Raw genomic sequence first — 21,536 nt, forward strand, 5'->3', positions numbered from 1 at the left:
GCATACTGTAAAGTGGTTTATTGTTCTTCAGTTTAAATTTCTTGTACAAAACCTGAATTGTGGTCTGTGGTTATCTCTGTAATATTAAAAGTAAAAGTTTCCAATTCAATTTTTTAAGTTCCGAGACCACATTTATTTTGAGTCGGAAACGTACCTATGCTGTGTCTAATATTTAATTACAATCGAATTTCAGTGTTGTATTAAGCTCGACTGTTGTGTGACTGCTATACTTGCCCCAACTGTTCAAAGTTTCAAGCTGCGCCCTTATTATTTTATTAGTGTTGATGTTTGTGCTTTTCATTTTTTTACTGTATGTGATCTTTATGCTTTTCATTTTTTACTGTATGTGATCTTTATACCGGTAACAGTCTTGTCTATCCTTTGTCATGGAATGGATGTTTTTATTTCAAACATTTTAAACTCGGATATGGCTATTGAAGAGTCAATTACTAATCTGGCTATAGGGTGATGCATAATCACTTTATATAACATATCAACATATTTAATATGGGTAACACAAAAGCTGTCACTACAGAAGCAGGATAGGGCCAAGTGAGCTTTTCCCATCACTTTGCGTCCGGCATCGTCCGGCGTCGTTAACTTTTACAAAAATCTTCTCCTCTGAAACTACTGGGCCAAATTAAATCAAATTTGTCCACAATCATCATTGGGGTATCTAGTTTAAAAAATGTGTCCGATGACCCGGCCAACCGACCAAGATGGCCGCCATGGCTAAAAATAGAACATAGGTAAAATGCAGTTTTTGGCTTATAACTCAAAAACCTGGGATAAAATTGTTTATCAGGTCAAGATCTATCTGCCCTGAAATTTTCAGATGAATCGGACAACCCGTTGTTGGGTTGCTGCCCCTAAATTGGTAATTTTAAGGAAATTTTACTGTTTTTAGCTCACCTGGCCCAAAGGGCCAAGTGAGCTTTTCCCATCACTTTGCGTCCGGCGTCCGGCGTCGTTAACTTTTACAAAAATCTTCTCCTCTGAAACTACTGGGCCAAATTAAACCAAACTTGGCCACAATCATCATTGGGGTATCTAGTTTAAAAAATGTGTCCGGTGACCTGGCCAACCAACCAAGATGGCCGCCATGGCTAAAAATAGAACATAGGGGTAAAATGCAGTTTTTGGCTTATAACTCAAAAACCAAAGCATTTAGAGCAAATCTGACATGGGGGGTAAAATTGTTTATCAGGTCAAGATCTATCTGCCCTGAATTTTCAGATGAATCGGACAACCCGTTGTTGTGTTGCTGCCCCTAAAATAATAATTTTAAGGAAATTTTACTGTTTTTGGTTATTATCTTGAATATTATTATAGATAGAGATAAACTGTAAACAGCAATAATGTTCAGCAAAGTAAGATTTACAAATAAGTCAACATGACCGAAATGGTCAATTGACCCCTTTAGGAGTTATTGCCCTTTATAGTCAATTTTTAACCATTTTTCGTAAATCTTAGTAATCTTTTACAAAAATCTTCTCCTCTGAAACTACAAGGCCAAATTAATCCAAACTTGGCCACAATCATCATTGGGGTGTTTAGTTTGAAAAAATGTGTGGCGTGACCCTGCCAACCAACCAAGATGGCCGCCACGGCTATAAATAGAACATATGGGTCAAATGTAGATTTTGGCTTATAACTCTAAAACCAAAGCATTTAGAGCAAATCTGACATGGGGTGTAATTGTTTATCAGGTCAAGATCTATCTGCCCTGAAATTTTCAGACAAATCAGACAACCCGTTGTTGGGTTGCTGCCCCTGAATTAGTAATTTTAAGGGAATTTTGCTGTTTTTGGGTTATTATCTTGAATACTATTATAGATAGAGATAAACTGTAAACAGCAATAATGTTCAGCAAAGTAAGATCTACAAATAAGTCAACATGACCAAAATTGTCAGTTGACCCATTAAGGAGTTATTGCCCTTCATAGTCAATTTTTAACCATTTTTCTAAAATTTTAGTATTCTTATAAAAAATCTTCTCCTCTGAAACTACTGGGCCAAATTTAACCAAACTTGGCCACAATCATCATTTGGGTATCTAGTTTTAAACATGTGTGGCGTGACCCTGCCAACCAACCAAGATGGCCACCATGGCTAAAAATAGTACATAGGGGCAAAATGTAGATTTGGGCTTATATCTCTGAAACCAAAGCATTTAGAGCAAATCTGACAGGGATAAATTGTTTATCAGGTCAAGATCTATCTGCCCTGAAATTTTCAGACAAAACAGACAACCTGTTGATGGGTTGCTGTCCCAGAATTAGTAATTTTAAGGAAATTTTGCAGTTTTTTGTTATCTTGAATATTATAATAGATAGAGATAAACTGTAAACAGCAATAATGTTCAGCAAAGTAAGATCTACAAATAAGTCAACTTGACCAAAATTGTCAGTTTACCCCTTAAGGAGTTATTGCCCTTTATAGTCATTTTTAAACAATTTTCAAAAATTTTTGTAAATTTTTAGAATATATTTTCCACTGTAATTACTGGGCCTAGTTCATTATAGATAGAGATAATTGTAGCAAGAAGAATGTCCAGTAAAGTAAGATCTACAAACACATCATGATCACCAAAACACAATTTTGTCATGCATTTATCTGTGTCCATTGTTTAATATGCACATACACCAAGGTGAGCGACGTAGGCTCTTGAGAGCCTCTAGTTTTACATGGCATTTGATAGTTTGTTTTTGAGTTTAATTATCCCTTTGGTCTTTAACGGCCCCCTCTTATGTTGTGCCGATTTCAGCCGGTCTTCTTCATAACTTAAAATTGTCTGGATCCGCCTCTGAGAGTAACGCATTATCTGCATGAGATATGTAAACGTCATACGACGTATCAGAGGGTATGTAACTGCTGAGAATTGGTTGCTAGTAGTATCTTTGATTTTAGATTCACTAGGATATATAAGATGTATTCTTTAATAAGTTTCCGTATGGATTCTGCTTCATAAAAGTACAAAAACAAATCGCCCTGCCCCAGTAGTGATGCGCAATTTGATCTTATGGGAGTGTCGCCTCTGCTGGAAAATCATTTCACCAAACTCTATTCTGTCGATAAAAAAGTACAGCATTTTAATGAGTTCATCTTCGGTGTACTAGTATTTGTTGTGGGAATCAGTGTGGTTTGTCATGATCACTGATTTTAGTTACATCCTACATTTAAAGACATTCTCGTCGAAGTATAGGATAGCTGCATACAAGGACGTTATTAATCCAGGGGTGTGTAATTATAGGGTTGAAGTAATTTATTCGGAAGTTTTGTTTTCAAATCTTTGTTAAACATGCAGATGACCACGGATATAGTCTATCTGTAACATTAATCCCAGTCCTCTATTCATCCTTTCAGATAGCACAAAATGCGACTTGTCAACCTATGTTTACTTATCGCTAGCATCACGACGGGTAACACTAGTTCAGCAGTAATTGTTAGAGTCGCTGGGGCATTACTGGGGGGGGGGGGGGAGAGAAATAAAAAGTTAGGAAGATTTCTGTTACACGTTCTGCATTCTTTTGTTCTTACATATTTGTCCCAAATTCCTAAAGTATCGGAAATGTAACTTACTACACAAATGCCAATAATTGTCTATCACAATTCAGATGCCTATAATTGCTTACATCCACTTCATTTAAACTTTAGTGGATAGTTGTCTCATTGGCAATCCTTGCGATTTTTTTTAATAAAGACTATAGATTATTTTGTTTAAACAGTAATGCTTACCTTGAATATTCAAAACGATTATTTTTTGTCTGGGTCTTGTTTTATTAGCAATGGTAAAAACTTTGAAATCATTCAGAAAGATTATCATTAATCTTAAAATGATATAAATGACAACTCGGAAGGTTTTTCAAGAAAATGCGGTCTTTTATAGTGGACTACACGGAATTGCATTTTCTCATTTTTGAGTACAGTTATCTATAATAATAATTGCTTAGATTACATCCACTTCATTTATTTTTGATGGATAGTTGTCTCATTGGCAATTATACCAAATCTCCTCTTTGTCGAGCCTGCGACTTTTGTCGCAGAAAAGCCCGACATAGGGATGGTGATTAGGAGGCGGCTTACTTCTCAAAAGCTTAATATTCCAGAGGGTAGAAGTCCTGTATCCTTCATACTTTGTATAAAGATGTCCTATGATATGAAGTTTTCGTGTGTCACATGTTCATTGTCCTTGACCTTCATGTTCGTGGTTCAGTGAGTACTTGATAAAAAAGTTCATTTTTTACTATTCTTAATTTCTATCTTATTATGAGTAATATGATAACTATATTGGTATGTGCGTACTTTGCAAGGTCCTCATACCTGTAGGACAGTTTTTACTTAACCTCGACCTTATTTCATGGATCATTGAACAAGGTTAAGTTTTCGTGATCAAGTCAATATCTCAGATACTATAAGCAATAGGTGTACTATACTTGGTGTATGAAATGATTGTAAGGTGTACATGCTCAACTGGCAGGTGTCATTTAACCTTGACCTGATTTTCATGGTTCAGTTGTTAATTGTGTTTTTGGTTTGTTTTTCTAACACTATGCAATAGGTCAACTATATTTGGGGTATACAAATATTTTCCCATGGACAAACCAATCTGGCATGCTTTGTAATGTGTATATAATATATGTCTGACCATGGCCTTATTTTCAAGGTTCGTTGATCAATGTTAAGTTTTCCTGATTAACTTTGTGTATTAAATACTATTTGCAATAGGTCAACTATATTTCAAGCATATTCGTTGTATGAAATGATTGTAAGGTGTACATGTATTTCCAGTTGGGTTTATCTGACCTTGATCACATTTTCTTGGATCATGTCAAGTTTTTGTGATACTAAGAAGTTGTAATAAAGCTTTATATTTGGGACTATCACCATAAAATCAATGGTTAGTAGAAAAGGCGAGACGTTTCAGCGATTGCACTCTTGTGTATATATCAGGACCGTAAATTACATAGAGGCATGCAGGCAGTTGCCTCCTATTACAAACCGAGAAAAAAAAAAGAAAAAATGAAGAAAAAAACACTGGAAAAAACCAAACAAATGGTTAAAATCATGCTTCATTTTAATAGTACTGGTTGTTACTCTTACGCATATTATGGAGGTTGGGTAAAATATTCGATAGAGCAAGCATTCAAACGCAATGTCATGCAATTAAAACACAGAACAGGTGAACAGTGACGGAAAGCAGATTGTGTAGTCTCTCTATGCAACACATACATCTACATAGAAGTCACAGTGTTGCAATATTGAATGCCTATAAGTGCTAAAGAGATGGGATTCGACCAGGCACAGAAAAATCCCTTTAGCATTTGACAAAGCGTAACCGATCGAATAAAACTTTCAGTGTAAACAAACTGTGTTACGCTATAATAATTTGAATTTGATAATTAAAGTTTTGTTAAGTATGCAATTTCATTTTAAGGTTTGAAAATTGTGTCTCTGAAATGAAGTAAAAAAGCTCCATTTGGACAGCCAAAAAACCTGATAAACCATAAAAAATATATTCAACTTCAGGGGCATTTCATTTTAAGTACGCAAATTAGTTCCCTAAAACTTAGTAATAATAGCTTTTGAAGAGTCATAAAGCAGGACAAAGGATAACAAAAATCTTACACGTTATCTAACTTTGGATAATAAATATTTTCAATATATTCCAGGCGCTTATTTATTGAAATATTACATAAATTTAACAAGAGGTGAATTCTGGGGAAGTACATTGCATTTTCTGCATAAAAAGGTCCACAAAATTTTTCGCAAACATCAGCTGCCTCCCCTTATAGGGAAGGAAATTTACGACCCTGTATATAAAAGGAATACAAAATCATGAGTAACTATGAAGCAATGAGTAACACCGTTGTAAACTCAGAAAGACAGACGAGCAAAGATTCTAGACACCATAAGCTTAATGGATCGCCCTGTATGATACGCAGACATGTACGTCTTAAAATCATGTCCACATGCCCACCAATAAATGTGGTACTGTTAAAAGTTCCACAAAAGGCCAATAAAATCCATAAAAATGCCCAAAAAGATGTCCATTGGGACTGTGGCTGCAAGTGTTTATCGTGAAAAAAATAAAGCAGTTTTTAAAACATAACAAATAAAGTCTGTCGTTTGGCGCATACTCATAAGCTTTTTCTACTTTTATTATTTCGCTAAAATGGGAAATAATTTGATTTAAATGACTTGTCAAAAGTGAGTTATTTGAATTAATAACTTGATTATTGACATGGCTAGCGTAGCATGAAAGAAACCAAGAAAGTAGTCGATATTTTCAATTTATACAGTTCCCTTGCTGCATGTTATGAAAAAGCATGGTGTATATTTTTTGTAATTAAGTGACGTGAAATTGAGATTTGTGTTTTTTTTCGGCAAATTTAATCTTTGAATTATCATGAAACCTGTATATGACATCTTAATCACTTTCACAATTTCGGGAATATATCTTGTGATGATACCCCCATCTATCTTTTAACTTTACTGGAACATTGCCAATCTGATAATCCCACAAGCGGGAATCTTTTTTTTTTTTTTTTTTGCTTTTAATGTAGTTGCTAAAAATGTAAATTTAGGCTTTCGCCAATCGTAGTTTGTAAGTAAGGCATCTGTTAAAGATTTACTAACTAGAAAATAGTGCGATATATGTGTCTGCTGTATTGTTCATTAAACCCTTGTTGTTTTTCCCTACAGTACAGGTCTAGCAATGCAAATAAATGAAACGTTTTGTATGTGACATTCTTGTAAAGAATTGTAATGGCAAGAAGATTCTTACAAGGCTCTAAAATAGTATGTATTAGAATGTTGGCATATCTTAGTCACGATGCTCAAATTAATATATGTTAAGCTGTCCATCTAGGGCCCTTGATTGGAATAATAAATATTATTATTCTATATTGCACCACTTATGATAACTCTGATTGATTCTTATCGATGGTACTATACCAGTAGACACGTTTACTGAGTGTTCCATATATACAGTTTTCAACAAAACTTCCAACATCTACATGTAAGTTTGGTCATTTCGACTTTCCGTTTTAAATTTTCCTCTGAGTTCAGTATTTTTGTGATTTCTTTTTTTTTTTCGAGGAGAGTGTTAAATTTGGTTTTGCATTAGCAACACTGGCTCCACTGGCACGATTCTTGAAAGTCCAAAGAAAGGTGTAACATTTCGATGACGTCTATAAGACGCATTACATAGCTTTACTTAGGCAGCAACCATTTAATTTTCTGGGGGGGGGGGGGGGGAGGGGCTATGGGTTTTTTTGGGAAAAAAAGTGTTTCCAGTTTTTGGAGAAAAAAATAATTTGTTTTTGATTCTGAGAAAAAAAAATTGTTTGTTTCACCCTCAGCTGCCACTATATGTAATGCTAAAATTGAAAGAAAAAAATTGTTTTCAACTTGTCGCGAAAAAAATTTGTCCAGAAAAAAAAACCATAGCCCCCCCCCAGAAAATCAAATGGTTGCTGCCTTAGGCCTGTTTGATCGACATAAACGATGATAACGACACTAATTATGTTTCAAATGCATTGACATGATAACATTATAGTTTGTTTAAAAATCTTTAAGTTTTGCAGCATATAATCACGTACATGAAAGTTTCACAGGCTAATAATACCTTACAGTTCATTTTTTTTTACAAGTTTTCAGCGACTCATTTTTCAGAAAAACTCGTAAGTAATGAATAATTCAATCGTTTTTTGTTTTGTTTTTGTTTTTATTTCTATTGATTATTATTGATTAAAACTGTTACTCAAAAATTAGAACAGATAGGTTGTCTACAATTTCGATCCAGAATTGACAAAACAAGGATGGCAGTTTTGTGGTGAGTTGACTGAGTTCTGGACATCTATTGAGTATAAGTATATATTTGGCTTAGCTTCGTTGTTCTCAACCGTTGTCATATTCGCATTTCAAGATGACATAACAATTATTCGAAATTAAAATTCAGAAATAAATTTCGGCTAACTTTTCTGAAAAAAAGCAAAGGGGCTCAGCTCTCTGTTGAAACAACAGGATGGTTACAGACTTAGTTAGCATTACAATGGAGTTGTCATGCTAAGAAAATAGAAACAAGAGACAACTAGTGACAACGTCTAAAAATAAGATTTTAAAAGGACGATACCTAATAATATTCTTATTTTAGTCTATAGAGATACCATTGTGTCCCAGTCGCAGTCATCTCATGTGACCATTGGGAGTAAAGCAATTTAGTTCCAACTCGTGTCTCGTTTACGCGATAGACTCTATTGTATGTGTTTTAAAAAATATCCCCAATACAGAAAAGAAGATGATAAAAAAAATTATGTTTTAAAATCCTGATGAGATGTAAAAACAAATCAACAATAGGACAAAGGACAACTGTAAACTTGTTTGTTTGTATTGTACAAACTGGAAACATGGGACAATTTTACCAATGTAGGTCGTTGTGAAAGCTAAACACGAGTCACTTCCTACAAAACGCTTCAATCGATCAAATTCTCTTACTTGTGAATTATGAAAAATGATATCAAAATTATATATATAATTATATCTAATAAACATTCAAAACCACATTACATAACCTTTATTAATTTGAGCAGATGAAAACAAAGTTGAAAAGTGTGAAAGCCATTGAAAAAGAGATTGAACAGACGTATGTTTACAAGTCAGCTGGTTTCCGCTTCAGATTATCTTTCGAAGTATAGCGCAGTGTTATTTCATACGGGAATCAGGGAAAATAGATTAAAACTGATAAGAACGACTGATCAAATTTCTGAAATTGTTTTTGATATTAAGTACGCGAACTCTGCAGCATTTAAAGATTGAAAACATGGAGAGTATAAGTTCCATTTTAATATTTGTGCTTTTGTGGATAAATTCATGTTCGGTATGTATGCAACTTATATAATGAAAATTATTTTTCTTTCGTTTAAATTAAAAACAGCTTAGTACGGGGCGCCGAATGGGACTCTTGTGGTTTTGTACAAAATTCAATTCTGTCATAACAAAATCATTTTTGTCTTACAAAACTATGTGCTACAGACTTTATGAGAACTTCAATTTTGTGATGACAAAATTCATTTGTGTAGACAAAATTCATTTTTGTCATGACAAAATTCATTTTTGTAGACAAAATTCATATTTGTCATGACAAAAGTCAATTTTGTCTAAAAGGTATGCAAATATGATAATATAATCATATTTGCATACAAAATAGACTTTTGTTACCTGATATTGAAATTAAATCACAAAAGTCAATTGTGTGAGATAAGATTCAATTTTGTGAGACAAAATTTACTTTAGTGAGACAAAATTGACTTTTGTGAGACAAAATTAACTTTTGTGAGACAAAATTTGATTTGGTCAATTTTGTTGAGACAAAAGTCAATTTTGTTAATTTTGTTGAGACAAAAGTCAATTTTGTCAATTTTGTTGAGACAAAAATCAATTTTGTCAATTTTGTCAATTTTGTTGAGACAAAAATCAATTTTGTCAATTTTGTTGAGACAAAAGTCAATTTTGTCAATTTTGTTGAGACAAAAGTCAATTTTGTGACGACAAAATTCATTTTTGTGACGACAAAATTCAATTTTGTAAGAACAAAATTGACTTTTATGAGACAAAATTGACTTTCGTGAGACAAAAATCAATTTTGTTGAGACAAAATTCAATTTTGTCAATTTTGTCGAGATAAAAGTCAATTTTGTCAATTTTGTTGAGACAAAAGTCAATTTTGTTGAGACAAAAGTCAATTTTGTTTCACAAAAGTCAATTTTGTCTCACAAAAGTCAATTTTGTCTCACAAAAGTCAATTTTGTCTCACAAAAGTCACTTTTGTCTCACAAAAGTCAATTTTGTCTCACAAAAGTCAATTTTGTGTAACAAAAGTCGATTTTGTATGCAAATTAGGTCACAGAATCCAAACTAAACTAATTTGAATACAAAATTGACTTTTGTCGCCCAAATTTCAAATTAGGTAACAAAACTCAAGTCTGTGTAACAAAAATGAATTTTGTCATGACAAAAGTGACTTTTGTCCGCTGATAGATAATTTTGTATGACAAAATTTTAAATTTGTAGTATGATACAAATTTTGTTAAACTGAACTCATTTTTGTTGAACAAAAGTCACTTTTGTCCGTACAAAATTGAATTTCGAGTAAAAAACCACAAGAGTCCCATTCGGCGCCCCGTACTTAGAGTGTTATTATTGTAATTGAGCATTTATAGTTGATTTTATAAACAGCACCAAATGCAATTCGGAACTTTTTGATATCAACGATTTTTATGATCTTTTCTTTTTCACGGAGATGAGGAAGTTATATTTTAACATTTTTTTTTTTTTTTTCATTAAAATTATGGTTATTTTCTGAAAAAAAATATGTTGTAGTATATTTATTATTGAAATAGATGTGTATTTCACTTGTATTACATACATGTACATTTTCCAACAATTTACAACTCTATTTATTAATAACAATCCACGCTTGTTATTTATGAAGCTGATAATTCATGAATTTAAATTATGTTTGATATTTCAGAGGATCTGTTTTTTCTTCTGATTTTGATGATGTAATAATGTACAGAACGAGAAATGTAGCAAAAAATGAACTCAAACTTTAAAATGTTAATCTTTCTTCATTTCTAGGTTTATCATCAACAAAGATAGTTTTATCAACTATGTTGATACTATGATAATTCGATGGAATGTAGATATCGTTCAAAATATAAAATACGCCTCTCCTTATTTATAATGAGATATGAGAATGGCAGAACCGTCTGGTTAATTTAATAGTACTTCTGTCTTATATAAACAAGCGTTACCCACAGTTGACCTTTCTTTGTGTTCAAGAAGTAACCACTCATATAAACAAGATAGATATTAATGCACTTCAGATTTGGGATTTAATTGAAAATTTAAAGGAAAAAATTACAGTTGAACCTTTGAAGTATCAATTTGTCAACTCTTTGAGTGTTAACTCATTCTTGCTTCGTAGATTTTAAAAAGTTGGAATTGAGTGATGTTTCTATACATAATTTTCCTCACACTAAAAACAAGATAGAATATAACTCTGATATTTATAACTACTGTATTGGATTCGTGCTATAACTCTGATATATAACTACTGTATTGGATTCGTGCTATAACTCTGATATATAACTACTGTATTGGATTCGTGCGTTTTTGACAATCGCATTACAAATTATATATGGGTCTACATGATGTACAAAAAAAGTCCGAACCTCTCTTCAAAATTTATTGAATTTTCCATCTTGCAAAAGAACACAGATTTTGTTTTGTACAAAATTGAATCTTTGTCTTGTTATCTGCGTTCTAAACTAGCTGTAATGTTTACATAAGATTTGGACGAAAGCATTAAATCCAGGCTAATAATGAGGTCATACTAGGGCGGTAGAATCAGTATGTCTTTTCTCTGTCAGCCATCAGTTTAACTTGTTGCTCTACGTCACTAATTCCTTTGAGACAAGAAAAACAGCACCATATCTATAGAGATATGATTTATAGCACGTGGCTAACATAGAAACCGGCGAATCTCTGCTTCGCTCTTATCTTTTTTTTTTTAATTATATTTTTTAACAAAGTTATATAAATTACGTAATAGTTTGATGTTAATTATTTTAAAATGTCAGTTAAATCCTTTAGTCTTTTTTAAAAAATATATCCTAACATGCTATATAGTGTCAAGGGAATTAGCAATTAGACTGCAGCAGCCAATCTTGCATTTTAACATTTAAATAGATTAATGTTTGTCCCTAATATTTTATTAACTGTGCATTTGCATTCAGATATCGCAGATCAAATTTATTCGTTTATAGTGTATTAATGTACGTTTTTTGATTGAGTTAAGCCTGCCAATTGATATTTTATCATGTGTTTTTCTATGTTGTGATGTTGTGCTATTGTTTCAGAAAAAGGGAGAAGGTTTGGATCCATTAAAACGTTTAATCCCGCTGCAAATGTTTGCACCTGTCCTAAGTCAGGAATCTGATGTACAGTAGTTGTCGTTTTTTTATGTAATTTATACGTGTTTCTCGTTTCTCGTTTTTTTATTTTATATATATTAGACCGTTGGTTTTCCCGTTTGAAGGGTTTTACACTAGTAATTTTGGGGCCCTTTATAGCTTGTTGTTCGGTGTGAGCCAAGGCTCCGTGTTGAAGGCCGTACATTGACCTATAATGGTTTACTTTTTTTAAATTGTTATTTGGATGGAGAGTTGTCTCATTGGCACTCACACCACATCTTCCTATATCTAATCTTGTTTGTGATTTGTTTTCCATTCATTTGTAAAAGACCGTTCTTGAGCTATGTTTTACATGCACTAGTGAAGATCTGTGTCATTGTCAATCACACTACATCTTCTTATTTCAATATATCTGTTCTAATCAAGCTTCAAATTGTTTCTGCTCTAAAAAAAAATAATTAGCACAAAACGGCTATGAATTGATAGGCAAGGTTGTTTTTTTTTAAATTTACAAGTAGTAGCACATGTATGTCAATAAGTAAGGTTGTTACACACATAGCTTTAAAAAAAGAGGTAGAAGAAAAAGACAGGTAAAAAAAACACTTCACACTTTAGGATATGTAAAATGTTATCAATCTTTCATAAAGTCAGGTCTGATCACACCTTGCAATTACTAAGAACATAGATTCCAACACCATCTGGCAAAGTTCGCCTTAGATGGTTTTTGCTATTCTGTTAATGTCACTTTTGGTAATGTTTTTCAAGTAATTATACATCTTTGGCGGACGCATCAAATTTATATATAGAGATGTATGTTGTACTATGTAAGATACCGGTATTTTAGTATCGTGTAACAGCTACAGGTCATAGAAATAAAACCTCTGTTTTGTTTATCATATTTTCAAGACAATGTATGTTGTCATTTTTGCTGTACATGACTATTGCAAGATGTATTTTTTTTTTATCAATTATTAAAAAACATTGATTTTTTTTTTGTCTCATTGTAGAAAAGCTAACGTAAATATTATCTTAATTAGCGCTTGATAAGTAATACAAATGTGAGGCAAGCTGTCAGACAGGTGCTAAGTTTATCACACTATAAGTATGTTGATTTACATTTACTTTTCTACATAACACCTGCTGCAGAAGTCATGGTATCAAACAGATACTAACAGTATGAACGTGCATTCCATACTATCTTATCGCTGTCATTTTAATGTATAAAGCGTGCAGCGTTTTTGATTTATGTTTTATTGCACCTCTTGTGTTTGCTATTTGGCAGTGTTGTAATAGGAAAAGAATATAAAATCATTGTTGTGTCCTAGATACCCATGGGTAGTACATGTATATTACATATAAGGTTCATTGGTATATTACATCTATGGTTGTATTATTGCCAATGAGACAATTATATAACAGAGACCAAATGACATGGGTAAACGCAACTACAGGTCACCGCACATGCAGTATCCAACAATATAGCAAACGCGTTACTGTATAGACAGCTATAAAGGTCCCAACATGACAAAAGGTGAAACTATTTATGTATAAAACACAATTATGAGAGCTTTTCCCGATATTTTCCATAATTTAGGAGGGGTTCTTTTAGTAATTTGACCATATGTTATTGTAAAGCATGATAAATGGAGGGTATCCAATTTCATTTAACGACATCTATAGGTATCGACTTATATGTTCTCACATAACACCATTTATAACATTACCTTTGCGTCTCTATAGTTGTCTCATGGGATATCTGTCTTTGTCTGTTTGTGGTTGTTTCAGTCCTATCCTGTCCTCATTAGTTGTACCATAAGTCTATGGTTGTGCATTTGTTGTTCGGGTTTAATTATAAATCATAACAATTAAAGAGGATGTATATTTACTCACTTGGACATTTTAGACGAATTATATTAATTTACTCACTCTGGAATTTTAGTGATGTTACGTGTCTATCCTCTACGTTCTTGGTGTGGCTCATTAAGTTTTATAACATGTTTAATATCATGCATGTATGCAGAATGAATCTGGTATGTAAAATATGTCATTGTCTAAAAACTTCATTCTCGAATTCAGGCGTTTGTACATTCTTAGAGATTCGTAAAGATTAAATACGCAGATGCGGTGCTAAATGTGTGCGGTGACGGTCACACCCTATTGAATCTTGCTAACTAGTCTATATACATGTAGATTGGATTCAATGCATTGACACAGTATGGTGTTATCATGTCAAGCATTTACTCCATAAAAGAGGGTCTAGATACCGGTTTACAGAATAGTGATCCATGGATTGATACTACAGAATAATGAGTCATAAAGAATATAGACAAAAAAAGGCACAAAAAATAAAAGATAGAGTAAAATGAGGTGATAAAATATATAGAATAAAGAACAAATGACAAAAGTATATAGAATACAGAAGAATGGTTAAAAAAAAAACCCAAAGAATACAAAATTGAGGGACCCGATCACTTTCAACATGTTCGCTAAAATGTCCTTTCGGTTCTCCAAAATTATAATCATTATCCTTTTTTTTTTTCGATAAAAACACTGCACCTTCTATATTCAAAAGCCACCATTTTAAATTAACATATATGTAACTACTAATCATTAAATAACTAAAACTTAGAAATGATAGCACTTTTTTGTGATTTACATCTTGCTGTAGAGAAAGTAAATTGATAGCTTTCAATATATATATAGAAAGAGGGTTTCACGTCTTTATGTAATGTAACCTTATGTTAGTATAAATCACGATCTGATCATGTTGCAAACACTTGAAACTTATAGATTTCATCTCATTTTATTTCAGGGACAAAATTACACCATAACTTCAGTAGTTGTAAGTATTTTCGATTGACACTTTTCATATAGTTCTAGACTTGCTAAACTCATTACCACATCAAATTCTCATTACGACAAAGCATACACACCACATCTGTTTATATTATCTGTTTTAATTGACAAAAGACAATTCCAAGACTACGTTACAGTTGGAAAGTGAACCTGATAGATCCATTGATTACGTGAGAATTACATCTAACCAAAAACACTCCAACATTCATCTTATTGTTATTGTAGCTAAATATAAATGCTTTCCAAAAAATGGGTTAATGAATTACCAGATAAAATTGAGAATGGAAGCGGGGAATGTTTCAAAGAGACAACAACCCGACCAAAGAGCAAAAAAACTCAAGGCCACCAATTGTACACAGCGAGAAAATTCCACACCCGAAGCCGAGCTTCAGAGACTCAATTTTAGAAACTGAAGCTACTTGTAATGCATAAACTTTGTCAAATCAAATCGTTTTCCTAGGAGTACGGTATTTTACTTTTTATTCCGGGTGTAAAATCCAAATACTTGGTTGTTATGAAGACCCACATGACAATATTTACAAATATATAACGTTCAAAGTTAACAAACATTAGTTTATATTATATAAGTATATCATATGTATACCCCACGCAACGAAGTTGCGGAGGGTATAATGTTTTTGACCCGTCCGTCCGTCAGTCCGTCCGTCCGTCCGTCAGTCCTGTTTCTTGTCATCGCAACTCCTCTCAAACCACACAACAGAATTTCACGAAACCTTTTCAAATAATAAGGACATACTATGTAGTTGTGCATATCGACAGGAAATTGCGATTCAATTTTTTTTCTAAGAGTTACGCCCCTTTGAACTTATTTACTTTAATGTATTACTGCAACAGTTTGTCATCGCAACTCCTCTCAAACCACACAACAGAATTTCACGAAACCTTTTCAGATAATAAGGACATACTATGTAGTTGTGCATATCGACGGGAAATTGCGATTAAATTTTTTTTCTAGGAGTTATGCCCCTTTGAACTTATTTACTTTAATGTACTACTGCAACAGTTTGTCATCGCAACTCCTCTCAAACCACACAACAGAATTTCATGAAACTTTGTAGATAATAAGGACATACTATGTAGATGTGCATATCAACAGGAAATTACGGTTCAATTTTTTTCTAGGAGTTATGCCCCTTTGAACTTATTTGCTTCAATGTACTTCTGTAACAGTTTGTCATCTCAACTCCTCTGAAAACACACAACAGAATTTCATGAAATTTTGTAGATAATAAGGACATACTATGTATATTGACAGGAAATTATTATTCAATATTTTTTCTTATACTTATTTAATTTCTCCAATGACAATGTGGGGACGTGGGGTATGTGAGCGTGCTCACTAAGGTTCTTTAATTTCAGATATTTTGATTATCATCGTATATCTGAACTTACATAAACACTTCAATGATAACATAAATGAAATTAAACAAAAATATTTTATAAGGTACATTTTAGCTAACAACTGATTCTTTATTTGATTGGAAATAGTTAGCTCGTAACTAGCCTCCCCCTGTACTAACACCCATACTATTTTTCTTTTTAGGAGGATCCTTATTTGATAGATAATGGTGATGGAACATTTTCTGGTTTTATGGTAGATCTTTTAGATGCCCTATCGAAACAAGATGGATTTTCGTATGAAATAGGGTTAAACCCTGATAACAAGTATGGGTCACAGGACGGCTCAGGCCACTGGGATGGCATGATAGGTGAAGTACTTCAAGATGTAAGTAATTATCTTGTGGCTCGTATATCTATTCTTCAAAGAGATTTTTGCCTTTTTATGAAGTTTCCATTCAATCATTAGTTTAAAAAAGTAAAAAACACATTGCTCTCATCAGTTCTTCATTAAATTATATATTACTATTCTGCCCCTATTTTATTTACGGTAGTTATAACTCCATTATTTTATTATATTTATATGTTAAACCTATTAAATCAATATAAATTGATATGATTCAAAGTTGCAGTTTCCCCTAATTAATATATCGCATGGTTAAACTCCCTCAAGTTAAGTTGTTAAAGGTTAAACTCTCAAACGAAAAGATCAGTTTATAAGCCATTTCTGACTATGAATCAATGTTTTTCCCCTCAAATTGCTGTTATATTTGAACCTATTGAGTTCTTACTAATGATGTTGAACACTTAACAGAAGAGCCATTTAAAAAATAAGAAGACGCAGTATGATTTCTTGCTCTCCACCAAGATCAAATAGCACAGAAGGTTACCGTAGGCCTTCAACAATTAGCCACACCTAAACCTAATAGGAAGCTATAAAATGTCCCGAAATGACAGATGTAAATAATTCCAATGAGAAAACAAGCAGACTAACTGCACGATTTATGTCCAAAACAAAAATAAACGAAAGACAAATATGATATACAGCAACACACGACAACCCTACGGCCCGCAAACTCAACACGAAGTTTATCAGCATTGCAAGCTAACTATGATTTTGATTTTTTTTTTATCAATAGGTAGAAAATTTAAATTACTTCTTTATGATATATTCCTGGACAAATCTTCAGGTAGGAATCATAAATATTTTCATTTTCAATTTTCAATTATAGCCGGATATTCAAATTGCTGCAGCGCCAATAGTAATAACAGACGAGAGAAAATCGACAGTTCCGTTCACAAGACCGTTCCTTAATGTTGGGCATCGTATTGTAATCAAGAAACCAGTGGTCAAATTCCGAACCTTGAGTGTTTTATTTGAGCCCTTTAGTTTACAGCTATGGATTATGGTTATCGTCATATGTTTCATTGTTTCTGCACTGCTGTTCATCGTTAATAAGTTTAGTCCTTCAGAGTGGAGTAGGATCCGTCCAGAGGACGACCCGACAAACGCAAAAGATAGTTTTTCTGCTCACAACGCATTTTTCTTTGTTCACAGTACATTAACTTGGCAAGGTACGTAAATAATAATAATGAAATAAAGAGGAATAAAATGAACAAGAAGGCCACTGAACAAGTCAAAGAATCATGACACCATTGAAATAAAACAACTACATATATCTCTTGTAGGGGGCATTTTAATTGTATATCATTATTATTTATTCAATTTTTTTGTGGAGAAAATGATTGATTTCAGATGGGAAATGAAAAACATCGTGTAAACGCAAAACGTAGTTTTAGTAATTTTATAAGATTTTGAAACAAAAATTACCAAAGAAACACACAGATAAAATGGCAACAACTGGCCTACGAAAGTTAAGACTTTAAACAAATAAATGACATGGTCCAAATTCTAAATCAACAGTCTTCTCCTCTTGTAAATGTAGAATTTAAGTTACAAAATTTGTTCTTATGCGTTGGCTTCTTTATCCAATATGTTTACTCGCATCTGTATTCTTATTAATATGTTTATTTTACCATTTCAGGATACAAAGAAGTACCACGGTCTCCAGCAGGTAGAATTTTAGTCACAATGTGGTTTAGCTTTATATTTTTTATGGTCATCGCCTACATCGCCAATCTCACAGCATTCTTCTTAGCCAGAGAAACAGTAAAACCTGTCGTTCCTTTCAAAACATGGCAGGAAATGACGACACAGTCAAGTGTTTTATATGGCGTTAAACCAGGCGGTGTGATGCATAGAAATATGAAAGTTACAAAGGATCCCATACTACAACATGCTATTCAAAATATTGAAACATATTCTACGACATTTAGTTCTTCTGAGGATGGAATAAAGAGAGTGAGGGAGTCAGATGGATCGTTTGCAGCCATTGTTCCAGTAGATGAAGGTTCAAAATACATTAACAATGAGCCCTGTGACCTTATGTTTGTTGGAGCGAACATTGTGAACATACCATATGGTATTGCTTGTAAATCAGTTGACATATGTAACAGACTTACTGTCGCGTTAAAAGAATGGGAATCTGAAGGTTTACATTTACTGAAGCAGAAATGGCTCACCCCAAAATCTAATTACAAGTGTCCAGCTTCCAGTTTAGAGAACTATATCAGTAAACAAGAAACAGCACGTCTTTCAGCACGACCATTGACTATTGCTGATGCATCTCTAGCTTTTGTTGTTCTTCTCCTTGGTATAGTGTTCTGTATCATCTTTCTCATCGTCGAAGTTTTAATCCACAGACGACGTAAAATGGTAAGTATCATTATCTTACCTCCTATACATTTCTAGGAATGTGATTGGTTAAAAGCGTCCGCGTGTAGACCGTGTATAATTGATATTATATTAAGTTAGCAGGGAGGCGGGGCTTATTTCATACACGGTTAGTAGTGGAGTTACGTCCCTTTATATTCCATATTAGGTAGTAGGGAGGCTGGGCTTATTTCATACACGGTTAGTAGTGGTGTTACATCCCTTTATAAACATGAAACGGAACTGAGAAAAAAAAACTTAATGGAAGTAGTTTCTTAATGCTAACAGTATTGAAGACTAGCTTGCTCATTTTGATAGATCACAAGTCTAAATTTTACACGTTAAGATAATCGGTAAGATAAATTCGTTACATAGTGTGCTAGTGACGTAATACGGAATGTATGCATGGGGTCAGTAAATTCCATATAGGAATTCGAGCTTCGCTCTCACCCCATATGGAATTTACTGACCCGATACATGTATATACCGTATAAGTTCACTAGCACACTATGTAACTAACAGTATTGATTTTGAATTAAAACTAGTGTTAAGCTGTTTCAAGTATTGAATCAACAAATTACATCACTCTGTTACAAGTCAGAAATCTTGTCAGTGATTGTCTCGATTTGAATTTTTCAATACTTTAAAATAGTCGCTGAACCACAGGCACTTGTCTCAGAAAAAAATTCCTATATACCTTAATATAACACATTAAGGTATATAGTAAAAAAATTCTGAGACAAGTGCCTGTGCACTGAACGGTTAAGATCATGACATATTCTCTGGAATCCTTTGAGTTTAAGGCCGCTTGGTTGTTGTTTCTTTTGATGTAAACACCACGTTTCTTGTTACTCATGTCAATATAGTATTTGATTAACTTTCTTCTTTTAGAAATCATCCAGGATCAGTAAAGAAGGCCAAACAAACAAGAGTGCTGATGTTGAGCAGGCCACAGACGAACAAGAAAAGGCGCCAATTGCTACAAACGAGGCTACAAACAATATAGACTGAACTGATATATAAGAAATGATAATGCATGCTTATCAATATTATGAATATTTCACGAGCAGAAAATTCGGCACTACCAAAATTTTCTTCAACAATTTCAAATTGTAAAGTCAAATATGATCACTAGCATGACGTGACGATTATTTATGTTATTTAAAAAGCGGATTGTAAAAGAACAAGGAGGATGTGCAATGAACTATAAACAAAATAAAATACTCGATTTATATAATTATTTGATTTGTAGGCTGTAAAGCCAAGAATAAAATAGATTGTTTTCCTGCCGTGAGACTAATTTTGTTTTTATGTGGGGGTCTTACCGATTTTTATGATCTAGCAGGGTTTGGGCGGATTTTTAAACAATGGTTTCAAACTTTGATATGTGGGTACTGATGACAAATTTGGTGATACACTTTGTTTGACTGTTTTAAATTTTTGCCGTTCAATTGAGTTTTGGTTAATTGGAAAGTGGCACTTTCTTTCTTTGCAATTATATCAAAGCTTTTCAAATTTTATCATGTTTATTATGTAATACCAAAAAAAAAATTAAAACGAGCGATAAATGCATAAAAACATTTGAAAGAAAAATTTTCTCTCAATGTTAACTGTCATCCGAATACTTTCTGTAATGTTCAAGGTCAAGCATACTTCATGTTGACCTTAACCTTTCCAAACAGACAGACTAAATCCTGATAGAATGAAATTCAAAACAGTGTGGCTGTGGCCATTGATTGACACATTAAATTCATCCATTGACTGGGACAATTTAGGTGAACGTTTGTATGTAACGACCACTGCTCACTATGTACTTTTTAAAGACACTTAAACTATGGGGTCACCAAAGGTTCTCAACACCTTAATAAAGTAATTCGAAAAATTAATCAGAAATAACACGATGTTTTGATTTATATCAATTATATAAATCAAAACATAAAGGTTATTCCTGATTAATTTTTCGAATTATTTTATAATTAAAGGCGTTAAGAAACCTTTGGTGACCCCACAGTTTAAATGTCCATCGTAGGTACGTCGTGAACAGTGGTCGTTACAGACAAACGTTCACGTAAATTGTTCCAGTCAATGGATGAATTTAATGTGTCAATCAATGGCCACAGCCACACTGTTTTGAATTTCATTCTAAGTGGCTTTTTCCACATCCAGTTCAACATAGTTTTCACAGCAAGGAACCAAATCACATCTGCAAAACTATAAGATTAGATGATATAACCTATGGATGTTCTAGATTATTTAGTATTAAAAAGGAAATCTTTCCGAAGAAAATGTCTCTCAATATTGATTTTTATTTCCACCATGTGTCTAAACTTTTGTATTTGTCTTATTGTTGTTGGAAAAGTCCATTGTCAACCAATCAAATTACCCTAACTGATTTTAGTATTGTCATGTTTTACCACAGTTTCAGGTTGAGAGAGGATAGTGTTCAGAAACATGCAACACAATTATTTCATTATTTCATCTAACCTATACGCCTTTTCTGAACATTTGAAGTACCCTTAAATATATATATAAAGTTAGAAAATAAAGTACAGGTTCCAGCCCCGGCGCCG

The 21,536-nt window shown here is 33.1% G+C and overlaps 1 protein-coding gene across 1 annotated transcript; it reads left to right on the forward strand.

Annotated features, from left to right (window-relative positions):
• Nucleotides 1-8,658: 8,658 nt before the first annotated feature.
• On the forward strand, nt 8,659-20,255 carry LOC143051699 (glutamate receptor 2-like). The gene is made up of 6 exons (XM_076224613.1): nt 8,659-8,881; nt 14,791-14,820; nt 16,399-16,581; nt 17,426-17,768; nt 18,239-18,969; nt 19,858-20,255. Exons 1-6 carry the CDS (start codon nt 8,825-8,827, stop codon nt 19,975-19,977), a joined length of 1,464 nt encoding a protein of 487 aa, XP_076080728.1. The 5' UTR covers nt 8,659-8,824; the 3' UTR covers nt 19,978-20,255.
• The last annotated feature ends 1,281 nt before the right edge of the window (nt 20,256-21,536 follow it).

Source organism: Mytilus galloprovincialis, chromosome 1, assembly GCF_965363235.1.
Source record: "Mytilus galloprovincialis chromosome 1, xbMytGall1.hap1.1, whole genome shotgun sequence".
NCBI classification, from domain to species: domain Eukaryota; kingdom Metazoa; phylum Mollusca; class Bivalvia; order Mytilida; family Mytilidae; genus Mytilus; species Mytilus galloprovincialis.